Here is a 24,637-nt window from a genome sequence, read left to right as displayed (position 1 = left end):
TTTTTTTTTTTAATGCAAACTTAACGTTGTAGTTGGAGTAAAACATGCAATTTCTCGGTTGAATAAAATCAAAGGAATAAATTCAATAGCCAAATGTCAATTTGTATTTACTGAAATTGAAAGATCATTTCTTACATGGAAATAAAAACAATCATTTTTGCTATTCTTTAATCATAACTGTAGATCAGTGTAACAAAATGTGAAGGAAAGATATTAGCCTTTCTTACACACACACATACAAAGCACATTTCTTTTTTCCTTTCTTTTTATAGGAAGCAATTACAAACTACAATTCCTGTCTCTCGATGCTTAGCTACACGACATTCATTTACCAGATTTTGCACGAAAAAAGAAAGAAAATCTTTTCATCTCATCGATTATTGCTGTTTCGGAAAAAGTTGAAATCCCAACGACGCATTAAGCCATCCATAACATGGCCTGCCGGGCTACGTTCAACAGTCAATGTGGCTTTTGTATTGGCTGATATGTCAGCATCCGATGAGCTATGTATGCTTGCTGAAGTATCGCTACGAGCAGATGTTCCTGTGCTTCCATTTTCCATGCCAGATGAAGAAGTATCAATTGCATGTCCCGCAGTCACACTCGTATCAGGAGATGGCTGCTCAGATGCCAATTTCTGGGCATTGAAGACCGAAGTGGAAGTGGATTCTGTTTTTGACTGTTCACAATGCTCGACTGGATTGGAATTGAGTTGTGTCTCTGAGGACCCACAACGCTCTGTAGGAGAAGCATCCTGGTCATCTCTATATAAAGGCTTTATAGAACTGGAGCTAACGCTAGGCGGTTCTCCTGCCTGGGGATGTCTCATTTCCAAGTCTTTTAATGATTCCATCACTGCTTCCATGAGCATCTGAAAGTTTTGGACATGTCAAAGGTCAACTCAAAGCAACAATTTCATGGAGAACGTAATTTTGGATTTAGATGATGTGAAAACATGTAATTTGACTCACTCTTTCTTCCTCCTCCAAATTGGACGGAAAACCTGTCAAGTCATCAAGTGGGTATTCCACATATTGATCATCATCTGAAGTAGTTGGAACATGGGGGCCACAAGGACGGCCATTGGAAAATTCAAAGCTAATCATTTCAGATGATGATGGGCAATGCTCGTCATCAATTTTTTCATCCTGCCGCAAAGAATCATGTGCTGTAATTGACAGTGTCCCTTTATTTGTATTTGTATTGATTATTTTATTCCATCTTGTTTCCATACTTTTTATCTTTTCCTTTTCAAAGTTGTCCTCTTCCTGTTCCGGAAGTAGAGGATTATTGATTAAGGGTATCACATACATGCTTGTGGCTCAAAACCCGTCATCTACGGGAGGGGACAAACTCAATGGAAGAAAATTTAATATATAAACAGTGAAACAAGAGATGTAAAGAAGATACCTCATCTTCAGATTTATCATCTTTAGAAGGGAAATTAGAAGGAACCTGAGTAAGTAAAAGAAACCATAAATAGACAATGTTACAAAACTACATTCGAGTCAATATGGCTAAAGCATCAAAAGTACCATATATTTTGGGGTTAAGTCAAGTCAATCTAAGAACCCCAATCCCCAAAAAGAGAGAAGAAGAAAATGTCAACCTAATTTTTTTCCCTGCCAGATTTCCTCTGTGTACATGTGCGTGGGCAAATGTGTGGGTGTGAAGAGATAAAGGGAGAAAGAGGAAGAGAATGGGTGGAGCGGGGGATCCAGAAAATTGTTCCATGCACATTGGGCATGCAGCACACACTCCTATTGATATAGAATTAATTTGATGATAACAGGTTTGAAAGAAGTGGTGTTCTGGTCGGCCTTTTAGTATTGGGTATCAATTTGACATCTAAACACCAAACCAACCAATCACTAACCTCTGTCCTGCTCATAGGTCTTCTCGTACGGAGGTTTTTAATGGCATCTGCTGTGCTGCTTGTTGCTGGTTCTGCAAATAAGAAATCAATGAGACAGAAAAAGAGTGGTTACTGAATAAAGATCCTAAAAGACATCAGTATTTGAGAAGCAAAGAAGATTTACTTATAAAAAAAAAAATAGCGAAGAAGATTAGGTACTCAAGTCTTGCCTTTAGATGTAGTTGAAGATTCATGATCATAGCCAACTTCATGCACATTTCTCCAACCACCCTGAAGGTTTTATGAAGGGTTGTTATTATGAAAGCTGGCTGTTTGGATAAAATAAAAAATTACAACCAGATCTATCAGTTTTTACCTTACCAAAGTAATCATCCATGGGATCAAAAAATGCTCTAGCTAGTTCATCCTCTGGAGGTTGCAAAACATTGTGGAAAAATATATTTATAGAATCAAAGTAGAACTGTGGACGTGGAGAGTTATGGTCCCCCTCAAACTTGATAATGTTTTTGTCTCCCTGTAAAAAAGAAATGCATTAAAAGAGAAGCCTGACATAGCAAACAATGCATGGAATGGCAAACTACATATGCCTAGAAACCAGAAGGGAGATCCAGGCATCTCACGCTAATTCTAGAAAATAAATGTAGAGACATCTAGTGAATTCAGTATGAAAATCAAACTTAGAAGATTACCAGAGCATATGTTGGGGTTACAAAGGCAGAAACAATCATGAAATTAAAACATTACAGCCTAATAATATGAGTGTGGCTCATCAGTGCATAGGGACTTCCTAACTAAACCAAGACAAAAGGTCAGGTGTTAATCGTCACAACAGAAGAAACCGGTGGAGGGGGCTTCTTATGTTTAACCTTCCAAAGCCACGAACTTCCTACCGAGAACAAAAGACTTTTCAAAAGTGAAAACACCAAATTACATGCAGCATGCAGATTATGAAGCATGTCTGCCAAATTTTATACAAACACTTACAAATATCGTGCATACCAACATGATGATATGAATGATAATTACCATATATGCCTCGAATATACGATCTGAATGGTGGGGGCGTATGAAATCATCATCAATGGCATGCCCTAGTAAAACAGGGACGAAGCAAGAACTTGCCACCTATAGTAAAGAGCAATAGTGGAACACTTTTGTCAATAAGAGTAAACAACAAGAAATAAGTGCTGAACAGGGTCATTCATTTTTGACATCATGAATATACATAAACTTCTCACACATGCTTTTTTAAAAACTTTGCATTCCCTAAAATTATTTCACTTTCCCAGTTCAACAATTATGCATGCAAATTAAAGAAAATAAATTTGTTACACAACCACGAGAACAATAGCAGGTTGAGTCCAAGAGCTTGTCTAAGGCTAAAACTAGCCGGCTCGTGTCCAAAAATTAAACAATGAGGAAGCTCAACTGACAAAATACATGGACAGGCTCTGGAAGTTTCATGCATAAACAAGTGCTTCTTGACATTAGATGGCATCCACCAAATGAAAAATTCTACTCATCATCCCTCACACCACACACCATATCTTTTTCAATTTGTTTCCCCTTTTTTCCATAATAAGTATGTAGTGTATGGATGATGAGTAGAACAACTCAATTAGTTTAACAGGAATAAAATTTTTTTAAAAAAATATTTTATATAAGGTGTGTGGTGTGGGATGATGAGTAACATCCCTCTCCAACAAATATACAGCACTGCTTATCACAAAAGTAAATACCTTTCCTGTTAAGCATTGGGGAATACCATATGTTGCAACAGAATTTATTACTGGTCAATCTAGCTGCAGGATCTACCAGACTCTTTGGTTCAGCATGGGCTACACTTTTAAAGTAGATTGGTAAATGAATTTGTGCGCTCACATGCAGCCAGGAGAGGATGAAAGCATGGAGGGAGGTAATATAAGAAAGATATTTTACTATTAACACCCTGAACTGGTCCTAATGAATTGTCTCGTGGGTGAGGCTTATTTGACAATTGCTGTATAGTCAGATTTGGCTATCCTCAAAATGAACAAGCTGTCTTTAACCAAGCATGGCAACTATCCCAAAAGTTTGTTGTACATTAAGCTTGAACATCACTCAATGATATGAAACAAAAACCATAAATCCTCCACAGTGCTTTTATTCAAAGTAATGGACCACAAATACAACCCAACAAAAAAGCAAAATCATTGATAAGACTAAACCTTAATGGCGTTCAGGTCCATTATGTCAAACTTTGCCTTTTTTTGAATGGCTCTTCGCATGTATTGGATTGCGAACTTCACCTAGAATTAGCAAAGAGGAAGAAAGCAAAGGTGATAACAGTCCTTCGAAACATTTATGCAATTGTGCTCCCAGCCATTAATCAAAGTAAACAGTCAAAATGTGAAATTCAGGGTGACAGCAAATAAGGCAATGATTACAGCAATATACTCAATCAGAAAAAGATACAATTGCATGTCTTAAACAACCCAAAGATGTTTATGAGTGCCTGATGCATATTCAGTATTCAACCCCCATTTAATAGAACATATTCATATAGGGTGCTCTCATAACTTAAGGTTCCATTTGGTAAATATGTTGTTAACAAATATTCAGACTGAATTTGATGGAAAATTTCACAAAAAGCAAGGGAGGAAAGGCAGCAAAGTTATGAAAGTCATTTTCCAAGTATTTTAGTAGAAATGATTTACTCTATATGTTAGTAAAGTTACTGAGTTTGGTAGAAAGTTTCACTATTTGAGCAAACCCGGACCTAATAAAGTTAAAGGTACAATTCCACCAAATTTTGACAAACTTTGGTATCTGCGTGGCAGGTAATACACCAAGGAGATCTTAAAGATGCATCATAACCAAAGCTGCCTAAACCAAGTAGAGACAGGGGTTTTACACTTGTGCCTCAGAATATATGTATATAATAGTTCCTTGATGCTAATAAAAGGTAAAAAAAGGATGAGCGATGAATTTACTTACAGTGAACTTGGGTAAACGGATCTTGTAGGTATCTACCAGTTCCATCATCAAGTCAACTAGGTCTGAGAAGGGACTATCCAAAACCATTCCAGCAATTGAAGGATCCTCAGCTCCATACATTAGGCTGTGAAAAATAAGTTTATACCATCAATGTCTGATAAAAAATCAGAAAGACCTATTACCTAACCACTAGAGCAAACAGTCAAGCTAAGGCGCCATCACCTATTATTCGGCATAACTGACAACAACACTACCTTTAAAAAAATCCATAAACTTATGGTGGTATTTTCGTATTTTTATTTATTTATTGATAAGTAAAAGATTGTATTAATAAGAATAGGCATAACCCAAGTACACAGGAGGTATACAAGAGGTAACACCTAGTTAGGAGGAAGAAATGGACAGGGAGTTGAAATGTTTAAAATGCTCCATTAATTACGATAATAAGGGGGGAAGTGTGGGGAGGGATAGGTTGAAAGGGAGGGGATCTTGGTCATCAAATGAAGCCTAAAATCCTCTCTTGGAATGTAAAGGGGATTAATGATGTCAACAAGCGTCTCCGTATTAGATCCCTCATCTATAGTTGGAAATTGATATTGTTTGTCTTCAAGAAACCAAGTTGAGTTTTATTGATAGAAGCATCATTCGTAGTTTGTGGGGCTGTTTTTTTGTGGGTTGGAGTTATCTTGCTTCGTTGGGTGCTTCAGGAGGGGTATTGTTGATGTGGGATAAGAGGGTGGTGGACTTAGTAGAGGAATGCATTGGGAATTATTCTGTGGCTGGTTCTTTTAGAAATAGTGAGGATGGGTGGCAATGGGCTTTTGCGGGTGTGTATGGGCCTAATGTGGATAGGGAGAGAAGGTTTTTGTGGGAGGAGTTGGCGCGTTTGTTTTACTTGTGGGATGTGCCTTGGTGTTTGTGTGGGGATTTTAATATTGTTCGGTTTCCTAGTGAGAGGGCGGGTGCATCTACTTTATATGTGGCTATCGAAGAGTTTTTGGAGATAATTTTTTATCTAAATCTTGTGGATCTTCCATTGATAGGGGGTTTATACTTGGTCTAATAGTAGAGGGAGGTCAAGGTGGGATAGATTTCTAGTCCCTCCTTCTTGGGAGACTCATTATCTGGATTTATGTCAGAAGAGGTTGCTCCGTGTTTGTTTTGATCATTATCCCATTTTGCTTGATTGCGGTGGCTTAATTGGGGGTAGGCGTTATTTCAAATTTGAGAATATGTGGCTTGCAACTGATGGATTTGTGGAGAAGGTTAGGAATTGATGGGCCTCTTACTCCTTTCTGGAACTCCTTGTTTTATTTTGGCAGGTAAACTCAAAGCTCTAAAGTTTGATTTAAAGAAGTGGAATAATGAAGTCTTTAGGCAAACTGAAGTGCAGAAAAATCTGCTTTGGGATGAGTTGCATGCTTTGGAGGGGGTAGGAAAATGAAGTCATTTTTTTTTTTTATAAGGAAAATGAAGAGTCATTGTCAAGGAAGAATGAGGTGGTGACTGAAATTGAGAAGTTTTTTATGATGGAAGAAATTTCTTGGGAGGCAAAAATCAAGGGTGCTTTGGTTGAAAGAGGGGGATAGTTGCACCAAGTTTTTTCACAAAATGGCTAATTCACACAAGCACAATAACGCTATTGAGGTACTTCATTCCGGTACCAATGTTCTTCACTCCCCTGATGAGATTCAGGATCACATTGTGCAATATTATGAAGATCTTCTAACCGAGACAGAGGAGTGGCGTCCTAAGTTAGATGGTCTGAATTTTGACCAACTGGACCTCTGTACAGTCAGATGGTTGGAGAGGCCTTTTAAGAAAATAAGGTGCATCAAGTGAGTGAAATATGTAAAGATAAAGCTCTAAGCCCAGATGCCTTCTCCATGGCTTTTTTTCAAGATTGTTAGGATATATTGAAAGTAGAAGTTATGCAGGTATTCCAATATTTTCATCATTGTCAGAAGTTTGAGAAGTCCCTAAATGCTACATTTATTGCACTCATCCCTAAAATAGCCGGTGCCCATGAGTTGAAAGATTTCTGTTCTATTAGTTTGATATGTGGGATCTATAAAATTATTTCGAAGGTGTTAGCTAATCGTATAAGTACCGTGATGGATAAAATCATTTCTAAACCTCAAAATGCTTTTGTTAAGGGACGTCAAATTTTGGACTCGGTTCTGATTGCCAATGAGTGTTTGGACAACCATATGAGGATAGGTATTCCGGGGGTTCTTTGCAAGCTTGATATGGAAAAGGCATACGACCACGTGTTCTGGAATTTTTTTTTTTTTTTTTATATGCTAAGAAGATGCAGCTTTGGGGATAGGTGGTGTGGATGGGTTAGACATTGTGTTTCGACCGCTCGGTTCTCTATATTAGTTAATGGCAACTCATGGTTTTTTTTCAGAGTTTGAGGGGTTCGAGACAAGGGGATCCGTTATCCCCTTTCCTTTTTGTTTTAGTGATGGAAGCATTGAGTCATGTGGTGGAGGCTGCTGCCCCAGGGGGGGGGGTGTTTTCTCTCTGGTTTTTCGGTGGATAATATTAACAATGGTACTATTTCAATCTCCCATTTATTATTTACGGATGATACTCTCATTTTTTGTGATGCTGACAGTGGACAGATTCAAGCTTTAAGGGTTGTTTTATTGTGCTTTGAAACTCTCTCGAGCCTCAAGGTGAATTTGGGCAAGTCAGAATTGGTACCCGTAGGAGATGTGAGGAATATTAACCATTTAGCGGATTTGTTAGGCTGCAAAGTTGTTTCTCTTCCAATGAAATATCTTAGGCTTCCGTTGGGGGCGTCGTTCAAAGTTAAGAATATATGGTATGGTGTTGAAGAAAAGGTTGAGAAAAGATTGTCAGGTTGGAAGCGTCTATATTTATCAAAAGGGGGAAGACTAACCCTCATTAAAAGCATCATTTTCAATCTTCTCACTTATTATCTTTCCTTATTCCCATTACCAGTTGGTGTGACTAACTAAACTGAGAAGTTGTTTAGAGCATTTCTATAGGATGGCATGGGAGAGGAGAATAAATTTCACCTTGTGAGTTGAGATAGGGTGTGCTGCCCGTTTGTGAATGGAGGCCTGGGGATGCGAAACTTGAGTAATTTTAATAAGGCACCGTTAGGGAAGTGGCTATGGAGGTATCAAATGGAAGGAACTCATTGTGGAGAGAGGTTATTGATCAAAAATATGGAGGTGATTGGGGGGGATGGTGCTCAAAGGAGGGTAAGGGATCTTATGTGCTTATGGAAATATATTAGAAAGGGGTGAGACAGTTTTGTAAAACATATTGAGGTTGGAGAGGGTGCAAGAATTCATTTTTGGTTCAATGAATGGTATGGTGAGAGAGCTCTTCATTCTATTTTCCTGGTTTTTTTCAGCTTGGTTGGAAATCAGCAGGCTGCTGTTTCAGAGATGTTGAGTCGTGCTAATGGGAATGTACATTGGAATGTTACTTTCATTAGAAATATACAGGATTGGAACTTAATGAGATTGTAGATTTTTTCAGTTTTTTGTATTCTCTGAATATAAGAGGAAATGAGAGGGATCGAATGTTGTGGAAACACCACGGGGAGCAAAAAAAAATCTGTTAAATCTTATTATAAGATGTTGTTTGGTCAGCAGCAATTCTCTTTTCCGTGGAAGAGTATTTGGAGTGCATTTGTGCCATCTAAAGTTATTTTTTTCACTTGGACAGCCACACTTGGGAAGATTTTGACGATTGACAATTTGAGGAAACATGGCATGATTGTTATGGAGTGGTGCTTCAAGTGTAAGAAAAATGGTGAATCAATTGATCATTTACTCTTACATTGTGAGGTGGCTAAGGAGTTATGGGTTGGGGTTCTTAGTAGAGCTAGGTTGAGTTGGGTTATGCCAATGAAAGTGGTGGATCTACTAGCATGTTGGAATAGGCGGCACGGAAGCTCTTAGTTGGTAGCGGCGTGGAGGATGATTCATTTGTGTATTATGTGGTGTTTATGGATAGAAAGGAATGAGTGATGCTTCAATGACAAGGAGCGAACTGTTGAGGATATCTGGAAATTGTTTGTCTTATTTGCTGTAGTGGTTCTCGGCTATTGTCCTTAAGGGAGGAAATGCTCGTGAGTTTTTGTTTTCTTTTCAAGTTCTAGAATGTAATTAGGTGCTTCTTTTGTATACTTCCTGTGTACATGGATTTCGCTTAGTTTCATTAAATAAAATTTTCTTACTTATCAAAAAAATTTGAGGAAGAAATGGAAACAAGAAAATCATGAAAGTCTAGGCCACTGAAATCTACAGCTTTAGCCCATAGGAACAAAGTTTTAACAAAGAATAATCTAATCTCCTCCAATGAGCGCTCCTTATCTTCAAAAGTCAGAACATTTCATTCCTTCCATAGGCACCATAGAATACATATAGAAATCATCTTCCACACAGCTATGATTTGTGGAATACCACCCAGATTCATCCAACTGGCCAAAAGCTCGACCACAGTAGCAGGCATAACCTAGGCTAGCTCTAATCTTCTGAAGACATCGTCCCATAACACTCTAGCGATCTCACAATGCAGTAGAAGATGATCCACAATCTCACCACTCTTTCTGCACATACAACACTAGTCTACAACAATCACCTGGCGTTCTGTAAATTATACATAGTCAAAATCTTGCCCAAAGAAGCTGTCCAAGAGAAAAAAAATACCGCCTTGGGAGGTGCTTTATTTCTCCAAATCCTTCTCCATAAAAAGTGATTGTTCTAGGCATGTGTAAGGGACTTATAGAAGGGACGAACAGAAAATGTACCTTTCTAGCTGGTACCCACGACAAACTGTCAGTTCCTTGAGTATTCGATCTCATGGCGTACAACAGTTTGAAAAACTTATGGTGGAATTTCACAACTATTATAGAAAATCATATAAATACAGCTAAAGAAAATTTAAGTTGGAATATACAGCTACTACAGCTATATAATATATGTATATATATGAGGAAACTACATTTTGGATCCCAAATCTTTTTTTTTTTGATAAGTAAGAGACAAATTATATATATGAATGAAATAGGCATAACCCATGTACACAAGAAGTATACAGAAGAACACCTAAATACTGGACCCCAAATCTACCTATTAAAAATAAAGTTATTTTTGCCTTTAAAAAAAATCTACCACCACCTTTTCAATTTGTACTCTAAACAACAAAAACTGTCAGTAGGCACCCTCGATCTATAGATCCGACTATTAATATCGGTGAAAAAAAGCACATGCAGCACAATTGTAATGGTAAAATCTTGACTAAGGGTGTAAATTGTCAGGATTTAGTAGTTTAGGGCGTGATTGACGTCTTGATAGTTTAGGTGCAAACTAAAAAAATGGTGATAGTTCAGGGACGCAAAATATAATATCCACGCCAAAATAGGCATAGCCAAGTACACGGACATAAACAAGAGCAACACCTGGCCATGATTCTCTAGAGATACAACGAATTCATGGATATATTTCTTTTTTTGAAAAGTAAAATTAAAATTTTATTACTAGAGGAGTCATGGATATTTAAACCATCGATTCTCGAAATTAAAACATCAAAATCATAACACTCGTCTGAAAATAAGCTATTAAACTAAAAAATAACATATTTATGAAGTGAAAATTGTTAAAAATACCAATTGTAATCTTTTCTCAAAATTTCCACTTCAATTCACTCCCTCAGCAGAAACCCACCATACGCTCCTACCAGCAACTTTCTAGTACCAACCTCCTATCTTATTTGGTGGCAACAATCATATGCAACATTTAGACCCCATGGTTCTTTGTGATTTTTATCCAAGCTGCCAAGTAAAATTTACGACCACCAGATTTCCTTTTTTAAAAGCCTCGACCACAGCTGATCTTAGTTCATTTAAGGCTTTTATATGAAATAATGTCACAATTCAAACACAAGTTAGACTTAGGGTTGGTGTCTCTTCAGTTTTTTCTCTCTATACACTTCTAAGAAAAAATATTCTCGTTGTTCCCGTCGTCTATGGTGCTAAATTATTAGCATATAGTAGACTGGTGATGGTGATGGGCCATACTAAGGAGTTTATCATAGACTCCAAACGTTTTACTTTCGTGAAAGAAGGGGGTAGTTTGACCATTACTGAGAGGGGTTGGAGGGTGGTGGCTAAGGTGGTGTTGGGACCATCAGCGATATTATTATACCACAAAGGAAGAAAAAAGAGATTATTATACCACAGTCCGGGAAGGCAGCCGTAGTTTCATAGCCCAACATTGTTCGAATGCTAGAGGAGATATATGGCGGTGGTAGAATATGGAGGTGGCGGGAGGAAGAACTTCATATTTGTTCCTGAGTAAGAGGTTAGGGGCTGGAACAGGATGGGAGAGGCGTTGAGGGACTGTTTCTTGGATAGAAATACACACAGTGATGAGCAAGGGAAAGAGAAGGTAGTCATGGCTCAGCCATTGAAGCACTCATACAAGGAGGCGTTGAGGGTGGAACAACCACCTGTGTCTCGATTTGGGTACGTTGACACGTTGGGTCAGAGTGGCGTGTCTTCAAGACAAGAGACTGACAGAGGGGTGCGTCCAGTACAGTGGCAGAGTGGTGGTAGCAAAGGGGGCTTAGCAAAGGGAGAGAACATGAATATCTTACTGGAAGCCAAGACGCAACTTGCAGATCTTCAAAACAAAATAGAGTGGTTAATTAGGAAGGAGATGGCATCTAATAACATGGGTTCGGGAGCTGAGTTTGTCGGTGTCGAGCCTCAAATAGGTGGGCATGAGCCCAGATTCCCAAAGCTTTTTGATAACGGGCAATGGGGATTCCAATTTGGACAAGTGGTATTGGGCCATAGCGGAAGTGGGCCTAGTAAGCCCGTTTCAGAAGCAAACAATAGTTGGAGGATCCGTTTGGAGAGTGACCCAAGATCCATCTCCAACGGAAACTCAACTTGCGTGCCGAGACCACCATCGGAAGCTGCGAGGTTCACGGTGGGCCCTTCGCCGGTGGCCCAGACAGCGCTGGCGAGGGTGGTGGAGCAGTTCCCCCCTTCGAACGAAAAGGAAAAAGATTTTCCAGCGATGGGTAACGAAAAAAGAGTTACCGATGGTGCAGATTGTTCTTTCGCAACGAGATTCAAGGTGGGTCCTTCCTTAGTGGCTCAGACAGCGTCGGCAATGGTGGTGGAGCAGATTCTCCATTCGCGTGAACTGGAAAAATTGATGCAGCCAGTCAATTTTTTTCCAGATGGGCTTGTCAGTAAACAGAACTTGTCGATAGAGACCTTGGACTTTATATCGACACAGTTTGAACAGTGCCGAGAGGTAGACAGTGCCGAGGGACTTTCGCAGAGGTCTACAGAGCCCAGCGAGAAGGTACTAGAAGGAGGGGCTGTGAGGAGTGTAGAACTTGGGGAAGACAGTGTAGTGGGGATATCGCAGAGTCTCACGGAGACTAGTGCTGACATAGTCTTGGTTCCTGAAACTCAGGTGAGCATTTTCCCTCCTGAAAATGAGGTGGTCAATATGGTTAATGAGGTTGAATGGGAAGGACGGAATCTATTTGGAGGGGAGGGAGAAACAGGTATTAGAGAGCCACTCCCGTTAACTTGTTAGTTTCCTAATGAGTTTGAAATCTCTGAATGGGTATTCAAAATGGTCAAGGATATTCAACATGTGGTGGGAATGGAGAGTGTGGGGTATGAAGAACAGTTTATGGCCCTTCACACGACCATTGAGGTAGGCCATTCTCAGTCCAAGAAATATGGTTCCAAGAAGCAGAGGGAACTTAACAGACTAAAATGGTCGTTGAATTAGGGTAGCTCAAGTCGTGATAGGAGCAAAGGGAAGGGTACACATGTTTCTTTATGAAGCCAAAAATTGTGTCTTGGAATGTACGCGGGTTGAATGAGATTAATAAACGTCATCTTATAAAGAATTTGCTTAGGGACTGGAAAGCGGATATTTTGTGTTTACAAGAAACCAAGTTGACGTTGGTGTCTAGAAAAATAGTGAGAAGTGTGTGGTGCTGTCCATATGCGGATTGGGTATATTTGGCTTCAAATGGGGCATCGGGTGGGATACTAGTGATGTGGGATAAAAGAGTGGTAGAAAAATGGAGGAGTTTGTTGGGGAATACACAGTGGCGTGTTCCTTTAAGATGGTGGAGGATAATTTTTTATGGGCGTTTGCAGATATATATATGGACCAAATGATGACAATATCAGACAATGTTTGTGGGAAGAACTTGCGGGAGTGTACAGCTGATGGAACCTCCCCTGGTGCATAAGTGGTGATTTTAATGTGGTAAGATTTCCTAGTGAGAGGTCTGGTAATAGTCGGATTTGTCCTGCTATGACAAAATTTTCAGATTGCATCTTTGATTTGAATCTGGTGGATCTCCCACCGATAAATGGGCCTTTTACCTAGTCGAATAGTCAGACGTGGTCTCGTCTGGATAGATTCTTATTATCGCCGGGTTGGAAAATTCATTATCCGGAGATATGTCAGAAGAGATTACCACGACTATTTTCGGATCACTTCTCCATTTTATTGGATGGAGGTGGTATCCAAGGAGGCCGTCGTTATTTCAAGTTTGAAAACATGTGGCTCAATAGCGAAGGTTTTGTGGAAAGGGTAAGGCAGTGGTGGTCCTCATATCAGTTCTTTGGTACCTCCTCTCGTATACTTGCAGGCAAACGAAAAACTCTAAAGAATGATTCAAAGCTTTGGAACCTCCAATCTTTTGGAGATATAGGGGTACAAAAGAGATCTAGGATGGAGGGATTACAGAATATTGAGAAGATCACTAAAGTTAGAGCTCTCACCGCAGAGGAAGTCTCACATAAGGCAGAACTTGTCTCAGAGTTGGAAAGAAGTCTAGGGCACTTTGGTTGAAAGAAGGGGATCGAAGTACAAAATTTTTCCCTAGAGTGGCTAACTCTCATAGGAGAAATAATACCATTGAAATGTTTAAAATCAATGGTAGTGAAAGCACGGAGGCTTCAGAGATCCGGGAACATGTAGTGACCTTTTATGAAACTTTATTTAGAAAAGGCGAGGGGTGGAGGCCAAAATTAGATGGACTTGGTTTTGATTCTATTGAGTCATAGACATTGTCATGGTTGGAAAGACCTTTTGAGGAAGAGGAGGTGTATGAAGTGGTCAGAGGAATGGCGAAAGATAAAGCACCAGGTCCAGACGGCTTTTCACTGGGTTTCTTCCAAACTTGTTGGGAGGTTGTGAAAGATGACATCATGAATGTGTTCCAGGAATTTTTTATGGCGAGGAAGTTCAAGAAAAGCCTGAATGCTACATTTCTTGTTCTGATTCCAAAGAAGACAGGAGCATTGGAAGTGAAGGACTTTAGGCCAATTAGCCTTATAAATGGGGTATACAAAATAATTTCCAAAGTGCTTGCAAACAGGCTAGGGATGGCCATTGGTAAGATAATCTCAAAGCCACATAATGCTTTTGTAAAGGGTCACCAAATTTTAGATTCTGTCTTAATCGCCAATGAATGTCTAGATAGTAGGTTAAAGTCTGGTGTTGTAGGGATTATCTATAAACTAGATATGGAGAAGGCATATGATCATATAAACTGGGACTTCCTCTTGTACTTATTGAAGAGATGTGGCTTTAGGGAGAAATGGTGTAGGTGGATCAGATGGTGTATTTCAACGGCAAGATTTTCAGTTTTAATCAATGGCAACCCAGAGGGTTTTTTCAACAGCTCACGAGGTCTAAGACAGGGAGATCCCCTGTCCCCTCTATTATTTGTTATCATCATGGAGGCTCTGAGTAGGATGTAATCGGCGGTGGTCAGTCATGGGTTTTTGTCCGGATTCTTAGTGGGTGATTCGAATAGGGGCTTGATCTCGGTATCTCACCTTTTATTTGCAAATGACACACTAATTTTTGTGAAGCAGAGCAAAACCAACTTCGGGCTTTGAAGGCGCTTCTCTTTTGTTTTGAAGCAGCGTTAGGGCTGAGAGTGAATTTTGATAAATCAAAGTTAGTGGTTGTTGGGAACGTCAGTAATTCTCAACATCTGGCTAACACTTTAGGGTGCAAGGTCGCTTCTTTGCCTATGACATATTTGGGGTTACCGTTGGGGGTTGTATCACGGGCTTCAACTATTTGGGATACAGTTATTGAGAAAATAGAACGGAGATTTGCAGGGTGGAAGAGACTGTATCTATCGAAAGGAGACCGGGTGACCCTTATCAAGAGCACTCTTTCTAACTTACCAACATATTTTCTGTCTTTATTTCCAATTCCAGCTTGTGTGGCGGCGAGAATTGAAAAACTATATCGTGACTTCCTATGGAGTAGACTGGGAGAGGAATTCAAATTCCATCTTGTCAGTTGGGATAAAGTGTGCAGACCAATTTCCTCAGGTGGGTTGGGAATAAAGAATTTGAGAACATTTAACTGGACACTTCTTGGGAAATGGCTTTGGAGGTACATTATGGAACCGGAAGCTCTCTGGAAACTTATGCTTGATTGCAAATATGGCAGGATATGGGGGGGTTGGTGTTCTAGTGAAGGGATTGGGTCTCATGGTGTGGGGATTTGGAAACACATAAGACGAGGGTGGGGGGTGTTTTCTCAATATACTAAATTTAGGGTGGGGGAGAGTACTCGTATAAAATTTTGAAGGGACATTTGGTATGGGGAAGAGGCACTCATGGACTCGTTCCCTATGGTTTTCCGAGTGGCATGTGACCAAGAAGCTTCGGTGGCGAACCTCATGGTTCGTTCAGGAGACCAAATCCATTGGAATATACTCTTTAATAGAGCAGCCCAAGACTGGGAACTAGACAGTTTTGAGGCTTTTTTCAGATTAGTGTATACTATGAAGCCAAATGGAAGGTGTGGTGATAAGTTGTGGTGGACACCAGCAGGTAAGGGTATCTTCTCGGTGCGTTCCTTCTATAAGTCCATTACCGTACTTCTGAATACCCATTTCCATTGGAGAAAACTATGGAGGAATAAGGCACCCCCCAAGGCACTCTTCTTCACTTGGACAGCAGCCCTAGATAAGATTTTGACTACCGACAATTTACAAAAGCGTAGGGTAATTATTCCTGATTAGTGCTGTATGTGCAAGAAAGCTAGGGAGATAGTGGATCATCTTCTGTTACATTGTGAGACAGCTAGTGCCGTGTGGAGCGAAGTGTTCAGTCGCATAGGGTTTAACTGGGCGATGCCTGCTACTGTGGTGGAATTATTGGCTAATTGGGTAATACCGGATGGAGCTCCACAAATCAAAGCTGTATGGAAGATGGTTCCTAGCTGCATTATGTGGTGTATATGGTGAGAGCGTAATGAGCGGACATTTGAAGATAAGGAGCGGACCTTAGAGGAGTTTCGAGTATTATTTTTCCGTACCTTACTGCTTTGGGCTATAGCTGTAGATTTTAATGGCCTAAATGTACATGATTTTTTTGTTTCTTTTACAGCAACTTAGATAGGCCTTAACTCTAGTATAACTTCTTGTGTACTTGGGCTATGCCTATTCTTATTTATACTATCATTTACCTATAAAAAAAAACAATGTCACAATTCAACAGACTCAACTCAAGAATAGATAAAATCAGCCGAAAGAAGGTCCAATAGGTTGGTTCATCTCAAACAGTACATGCTTGTTCTTGTGGTAAGAGATTCACATTGATCAAGTAAAATATATATATATATTCTTAGTGTATCTATTTCTACATTTAGACCCCATAGTATATGTCCATCCAACGTACACCTATTCCTCCATTAGTATTAATAAAATCTCTTTTACACATATATAAAAATATATATATATATTCGCATAATTCTCTTGATTTTTAGCAGCCAATTAACCATAAGACATTAAAGAAAAAACTGGGTTAAGTAATAACGAATCAAACTGCTACATACAGTCAACGAATACCCTTTCCTTCCTGGTAAAGTAAAGAAGACTTAAGAATGATTTAGATTCAAATATGAGTTGAGATGGTTTGTGAATAGTAGACTAAAAGTTGAATTGTTTATTATATTTTGTGTGGAAATTTGGAAAAGTTGTTTTGGAATTTGAAAAAATTGAATTGTTTATTATATTTTGTGTGAAAATTTGAGAAAGTTGTAATGATGAGATAAGATGAGTTGAGGTGGGTTTTGAATTCAAACGAGGCCTTATATATTCTAATTTCTGTACACACGAGATTAAAGGAAGACAGAGTGCATGGGAAAAACCTAGTAACAGCACCCATTGAACGGCCCCACAAGCCTATCAAAGAGATATTACCATCTGCCCGCAGATATTCAACCACAGTCCTGAGATCATCCTTCTGAAAAACAGTACACAACATCAGACAGAAGTTACATGATGAAGAGTGGTGCTCTAATGCATACATAGAACTCTGGTGAATAAGTATGAGAACTTGTATAAATATACAACATTGGTAATGAAAAATAGTATGCATAAACATGTGTCGAATTGTGCAGGGAAGTTATCCCAGATGGTTTGGTTATGTGCAACAGATGCACAAGTGTTTATTTATTTTAGAACTAAAAGTGGGTCAAAGAAAACATGGATAGAAGAAGCAAGAAAGAATAAGGCCATAAATTAATGGAGAATATGCATTTGATAAGGCCGAGTGGATTAAGATGAAAAATCACATAGGTTCAGAAAAGGACTTCTATAGCCAATAAGGCTTTACTGAGTAGAGTTATATGACATGCAATCTTGTGTGGCTGACTTGTAACACCCTATGGCTATGAGTGTCTCTCTCTTGTATGATCCTGCCAAATATGCATTTAACTGAAAGAGTAAAAAGACATTGGGTTTCTTGATAATAAGCAGAAAACATATTGAAAAGACTCCATGTGAACATGAGACCATGCATGAATAAACACCAGTGTATTTAAACATTTGACTTAATGTTAGTGTATTTAAACATTTGACTTAATGTTAGTTTCTCAATTTTCCAATAAACAAACTGCGAGTGTTCACTTTTCAGAAGGTTGCTTGCTCTTTTATATCTAGTTTACCTTCTAACTCCAAAAAGCAGAAGCATTAATGGTGTTTTATGGAATACAAATGGTGAAAATGTGGATTGAACACAAATAAGAGTAGACTATCGTTGTTAAGGTTTACTTGGATGGCAAATATCTTCATATTGGTTATTCAGTGACTTACTTCATTCCACCCCAGGGTGACATGCTCTCCTCCAGAGAGTCCAGATCCAGAGAAATCAAGAGTGAAAACTGAAATGTTCGACGGCAACAAAATTATTGCAGCTTCACTGGCATCAGCCCTGCACCCACTGCCAAGAAAATAAAGCACCAGTCAAATAAGATTAAATAATCAAATAGCCGAAGAATTTGAATAAGAAACTCTTGAAAAGTTAAATGACATTGATCTTGATAGAGCCTTCAGGCACACAAAAAGATGAAAATAAGCTAGAAAGTTTCGAGTTTTCTACGGTCCACCATCCAGTTCTAAGAATGGTATCCGAAGAAAGCTGCAGATATATTGCTGGATTAAAGCTCAAATTTTATATGTTGCAGAAAGATATCTTCTATGGCTATTCAGCAATGTGTCTGTCACGAGTGAAGCACTTCTCATGTTTATGTAACGGGATTCTTGTAGTGGCACATATGATACAAGGGAGAGAAACTGTCATTCAATCAGAATAAGACCCTTCTATGCCAGCGTTTTCTATATCAAACCATTCATAACACTGTTCTCTCCAGTCATAAGAATGTGACCCACATGTACCTCAAGTACTATATTGTAGGTTGAACCCAGCCCAAGTAAGAGACACTTCAAAACCAACCCAGAACATGCCCAACACTGAAAACTAAAAAGGAAAATGGCTGCTGGAATGGACCAAACCCAATTCCGCGATTTACAAAGGTAAGGGGTTGAAGGAGTAGACTTTTTAGCTAGGCATATCTACAAATATACTCCTTATGTACTTGGATAGCACCTTTTTGATCATTATTAAAATTATCCTACTTATGAAAAGGGTTTAAAATTCCACAAGAACAACTGTAGAATCTACAACTGAAAGAAAATCCTTTAAATCATGCCAAGTAGCCATATTTCTCCAGGCACGGATTCACCTGTTCCCATGGCAGTATATCACACAGGGTAAAGGCTTTCCTTCGGGACTAACAATAGGCACGTAATGACTGCACTGAAGAATATCCCCCCGACTGTTTTTAACCTGCAAAATTTCAAAGCCCCTAAAATGAAAGGCTGACAAAAGCCTGGGATTCTTAAAGTTCAAAAAGGGATGTGCAAAATAAAAGTATCAAAGAATTAAAAAAAAAAAAAAGAGTAACAAAACCAGAGTAACAACTACACAGTCATAGGGTGATATAGCAAGTATACTTAGCAAAGAGTTTAAGGCCTCGTTTGTTTTCACAATTCCTCTCAACTCATCTCATCTCATCTAATTATTACAACTTTCTCAAATTTCCATATAAAAAAAAATAAACAATTCAACTTTTTCAAATCCCAAAAGAAAAATAATATTAAAAAAATATATTCTAACAATATTTTATTCAACTTTTAACTTTAATTTCAACTCATCTCATCTCATTTGCGAAAACAAACGATGCCTAATTGTGTGGGCCTTCTAGGGCTACCCTTACAAACCAGTCCGTTAACCCATTAAGTGTAGGTAGTTAAACAGCTTCACAATGTTGATGGACAAAAGGCCTTATCCTTCTCTTCCTCCTTGACACGATGAAATTGATACAATACACACCATGAATACATAAAAACCATTTTCCTTGATTAAAGTTATAGTCTTGTAAGATTGTAAGAGGTAATCTCTAGCCACAGAATTTTCTGGATTTTAAAAGCTGCCAGATCTTGCAAAGTTCATGACACCATTTCATAAAAGATCCTAGATTTTAAAAGCCAGCAAACCTTTCTTGAAAAGTTCATGAACACGCAAACCTAACACGGTTTTTTTTTTTTTTGATAGGTACGCTTAACTACTGAGTTCTGATGGGATCCGGTGCATTAGTGCTGGTATGATCGCACCCAACACAGTTATAAGCATACATCAATGACTTTTTCTTTATTTAAAGATTATGAACAGATTTGAATCCTTCTGGTGGCTATGGTTGTGCTCCTTCAAACATTAAGCAGTAAAGTAAGATTGGATCCTTTTTTTCACAGGTAAAAGTAGGAATGGATCCTTACCTCTACATCTTTCCTCTGATACCATTTCCCTTTCAGCATGAACTCTTGATCTAATAAATCATCTTTCGGGTCATATTCAGCTCTGCAGCCCCATAAGGGAAAGACCCATAATCATTTAAACTACTAAAGCAAAGTTCAAAACTTTAAGCCCAAAAACACAAATAACTTGCTTGGGCGACAGAGTTCAGATATTAATAACTTTAATTTCCCATGGTATCTTCTCACAAGTTCATGTGATTATATTTTTTTACCACTAAAAAAAATATAATCACATGAACTTGTGAGAGGGTATCTTGATAAATGGAGTCTCGTGCTTAACTCATATCATTGCCAAACTTTTGCTTCTTTTGAGTGCTTCACAGATTGAAATGTGTGCCTTTGAGTATGTGCCTCAACAAGTTTCCCAGTTCTCAAATTTCAACCCAAAAACTGAGGATTCTTTTTTAATACTCTAGTCATTATTTTTTATGGGTAATTATTTTATAGGTAAGTACTGTAATCATTGTCAGTAATATAAACAATCTCATCTTAGATGCAAACAAAGAAAACAACACACTTAAAGCCAACTATGCCTTACAGTTATTCGACATGATTATCTACCAGCAGAATAGTCTGTAACTTGATTTGGGAAATGGTTATAAACATAACAACTATTATATTTTAAATCTTGGTGTTGTTGTTGAATCAAATCAGACGATAGCTCATAAATTCGAAAACTTAGGATTACAGTCACAGTGAACAGCCATGTGGACCTCACAAGCGTATATGGTTGAGGAATTTTGACGCCATATATAACCCACAGAAATAAATAAGAACTAGAACTTAAATGATCTAACAATAAATTTAAATGATCTAAAAATTAAAACTTAAATGATATCTTCAAAAGATCTCAGATTTCTGATGCATCGAATAAATAATAAATGGTTCTTAATGCAGTGACTCCCTGCACAACCACCAAAAAACTTTAAAAAATAACCTCTCTGGTTGGCAGCTAAGATTATTTAAGGCAAAAAAAAAAAAAAAAAAACACAAAAGTAAAACTTGAATCCTATGCTCTACTTTTTGTTTCTTTCCACCCATACATAGAAAATAAGGAAACAGAAAGTGGGCTACAACGCAATTTTACTGAGCCAGTTTCAAATTGTTGAATCGGGCTTAAATTTGTACAGGGTTTCGTTTCCCTAGCGTCCCATACTCAGATACCCAAATAAATATCTTCAATTCTTATTACTTCCCCACCTTTTTCTCAGCAATCAACGGAACAAAAAACCAAATCCCATCTACAACTTCAACAACAAAATCACAAAAAACTTATCAGAGACAAAGAGAAACAAGATGACCGGAGGTATTGGGTCTGTTACCTGGGTGGCCGAATGATAAAGTTGACGAGCTGTTCCATGGATTCAAAAGTACACAAGGATCTCCTCCTCCAGCTTTGTCTGAGCTGTTCTCTTAGTATTTTCGTGGAATATGATATTGAAATATACGAATGGTTTCTTTTGCAATCTCTTTTCTACGATACAACGGAGAGGAAGAAGCAGAACAAGAAAAAAAGAGAGAAGGTTCTTCTTGATGAGTAGTGGTTTGTTTCTTTCTTTAACAAACCAACAAAACGAAAAGAAGGCGAAGGAGAACCGGCCGTTGTTGGTGGTGTTCCCCATACATGTTTCTTTGCTTGTAAACAAAAACAAAATGATAAAAAAAAACCAAAATTGATTGTATTCTTATTTTTTCTCTAAATTTATAAACCCACATGTTTCTCAAAATTTATAAAGCCATATGAATTTATATAATATATTATATGACGAGTGGTAAATTTATTCAAAATTAAAATATCAGAAGGGGTCTGATTTTTAATTAAATATATGAGATATAATCGATTCATATGCACAGTTAGTGCTTGTTTATGTATATAAAATCAAATTATTTAATCTCATCTCATATAATTATTATAATTTTTTTTAATTTTTATATAAAATATAATAAATTTTTTAAATTTTTTAAATTTTAAAATAAAAATTATATTAAAAAATTATATTATAATAATATTTTTTTTAACAAAACATTTCATCTCATCTAAACTGTATAACAAGCTTAGACAGTAGACATGGATTTCATACAAAATTAATCAATGAAGGATTTAACTTATTTAACTAATAAAAAATCTTCACAACTTCTTAACACTCCACACTCTATACTTAATATTCTATAATATTTTTTTATTATTAAATATTTATTATATGAATAAAAAATAAAAAATTTAAAATAATTTAAAAAGAATAACACGTTCTTGTCACGACTTTGCAGCAAAATGTGTTGGGTTTGCACTGGGTCTGGTGGTGGGGATGATGGAATTTTAAGCATAATCTTAATGGGCCTGGACCCAACCGGGCTGAGCCCATTCCCTCACCAATTGGAAGTTTCCAACTAACCGAACCAAGACCAAACTAAAAAAAAGAAAAGACAAAAAGGTTGCCAAAGAGATAGTAAGGATACCATTATTGTTCGGTTTGTTTGTTTAAAGTAAAAACAAAAAGAAAATAGTCTGCCTTGAAAAATAATAAATAAAAAATACTTTAAACGGCATTAAAGTCTTTTGCACGAGTCACAAATATCAAGTCATGTGTAAACTTTTTGTAAAAAAAGTAAAAATTATTATAAAAAAAAAACTTTTTGTTTATACATATAATTATTCTAATAATATACACAACTAAATGCAAAAGAGTATTATTCTTGATGTGATTTGGCAATAGGATGTATAAAATGCAAAAGATGAAGAGACTTTAATAAGTTACTATTAATATGCTCTTAATAGATTAAGATTAGACTTCAGCTAAAGTCCATCTTAGAAAACATTTTTATTATTTTCTATTAAGCAAATGTCTCACGAGAGACTCTTCAAATAAAAATAAAATACTGTTACTCATCATCTATTTTTTCATCATCCTCTCATTATCTTATAATATGACAGTAAATATGAACTTATCATATAACATATACTATATACCATTTTTTTTTTCATAATAAGTATGTGATGTATGAATGATAAGTATAATATTTTAATTAGTTTAAAATAAATAAAATAAAAAATAATAATAATTTAAAATAAATAAGGTAGGAAGATACAAGTTGGTGTCTAAAGGTAGGCTCATCGCTTTGAAAGTTGGGGGAAACGTGGTTAAAGTAAACAAGAAGTCGACAATGACTAGAAGATCGCTTTCCTTACAACTTTAAGGATGTAAAAGTAGCACCAAAATCAGGTCGTGTCAGCAACGAAGGCCATTCACGTTGCCTCTCATATAATAGACAGCCCACGCCTCATCCAATAACCATTCATTTCCTCCTCTACTTCTTTGTTAACCACTCTTTTCTTTTCATTATCTTTCATTTTCTTGAGAAACTTTAGATTTGGTCTACTCTGAAGTTTCGGTTCAAACTGAAAAAATTGACAGACCAGATCGAAATTGTGAGTGGTCAGTTTCGATCCTACAGATGGTGGACTGAATGGGTTTCGATCCGATCCCGAGACTTAATTTTTAGACTAAATTGGACTGAATTAATATATATATTTAAAATATTTTTGTATATATTTATTATTTTATTTTATATAGTAGTTATATAAATTAATTATATAATTTTCACATAATCTATTATCATTGACAATATAAAATGTTAAATAATATATGTTATCAATTAATAATGTATCATAAATCATATGATCATATATGTAGATACATAATGCATTCATACATATTATACTATTTACACTTAATTAAAATAATTAAGTAATTTTTGTTTAAATACCTAAGTTCCAAGCTAGTATGAATAATCTATGTACAATGAAATTATTTGATATTCATTAATCATATATAAAATGTTAGAATTTTAATTTTTAATATAGGACATTATTAATAATTATGCATGCTAAAGTCTAAGTTAGTAAGTAGTAACTATCAACATCATAAATATAATTATAGTTAGTTTTTTTTTTAATAAATTAGTTCCGTAATTCATATTAATAATTCACTAAATTTTAATTTTAATAATTTAAATAACTTTTTTAATTAATTTATTTGAAAAAAAAAACCATATAACTCTGAACCAACTGGACCGATAAACCGAACCGATAGCTAGCGGCCCGATCCGATCCACTGTGAGTGATCGATCTAGACCAGATCAATTTACATCCCTATTCTCAAGGAATCAATTGAGATGAGTTCATCTCATTTCTCAAATATGACCTTATTGACACAAAGGCTTTCACCTTTAAGACCGCAAAGCAGATGGGAAAATACTCTAAGCACAAATAAATTATATAAAAGTAATCATACAAACTGATGTAGTTTATATGATTTGTTAGATTGTAAAATTATTTTTATTGTAAAGTAAATTTAACAGATCACATGAAATCCGCTAGTTTATAAAATTACTTTTATGCAATCTCTTAGTGACTAAAACGCTCCTCTTTTGATGGATATATTTTGTAGTGCCTGTAGTCTCTTTGTCAAAAGCATATATTTTGAATTGGAATTGTGATCTATGCTCTTTAGACTCTAATTTGGACCCGATGTTTTAATTTGGAAAGTTTCTTTGAACGTTGCC

General features: G+C 37.0%; 1 protein-coding gene across 1 annotated transcript; it reads right to left on the bottom strand.

Moving 5' to 3' along the window:
- Positions 1–131: 131 nt before the first annotated feature.
- LOC108995037 lies at positions 132–21,729 on the bottom strand. The gene is made up of 14 exons (XM_018970497.2): positions 21,397–21,729; positions 20,036–20,117; positions 18,943–19,046; positions 18,014–18,140; positions 17,068–17,162; positions 4,853–4,976; positions 4,084–4,164; positions 2,903–3,001; positions 2,232–2,390; positions 2,086–2,146; positions 1,877–1,947; positions 1,411–1,455; positions 972–1,148; positions 132–871 (listed from the first exon to the last, which is right to left on the bottom strand). The coding sequence occupies exons 1-14, from the start codon at positions 21,432–21,434 to the stop codon at positions 371–373; spliced, it is 1,764 nt and encodes a 587-aa protein (XP_018826042.1). The 5' UTR covers positions 21,435–21,729; the 3' UTR covers positions 132–370.
- Positions 21,730–24,637: the final 2,908 nt, after the last annotated feature.

Source organism: Juglans regia, chromosome 7 (genome assembly GCF_001411555.2).
Source record: "Juglans regia cultivar Chandler chromosome 7, Walnut 2.0, whole genome shotgun sequence".
NCBI lineage: Eukaryota > Viridiplantae > Streptophyta > Magnoliopsida > Fagales > Juglandaceae > Juglans > Juglans regia.
The sequence above is the reverse complement of the archived record's forward strand: the minus strand, read 5'-3'. Positions and strand labels throughout refer to the sequence as shown.

What these genes read in the sequence shown, in the direction of transcription:
- LOC108995037 (XM_018970497.2), bottom strand. Translation starts at nt 21,434, where the DNA reads ATGGAACAGCTCGTCAACTTTATCATTCGGCCACCCAG. An exon ending in GTATATTCGAGGCATATATG is followed by an intron (nt 2,391 to 2,902) that starts GTAATTATCATT and finishes TCTTTTTTACAG; the next exon opens with GGAGACAAAAACATTATCAA. An exon ending in TGGATGATTACTTTGGTAAG is followed by an intron (nt 2,147 to 2,231) that starts GTAAAAACTGAT and finishes TAAAACCTTCAG; the next exon opens with GGTGGTTGGAGAAATGTGCA.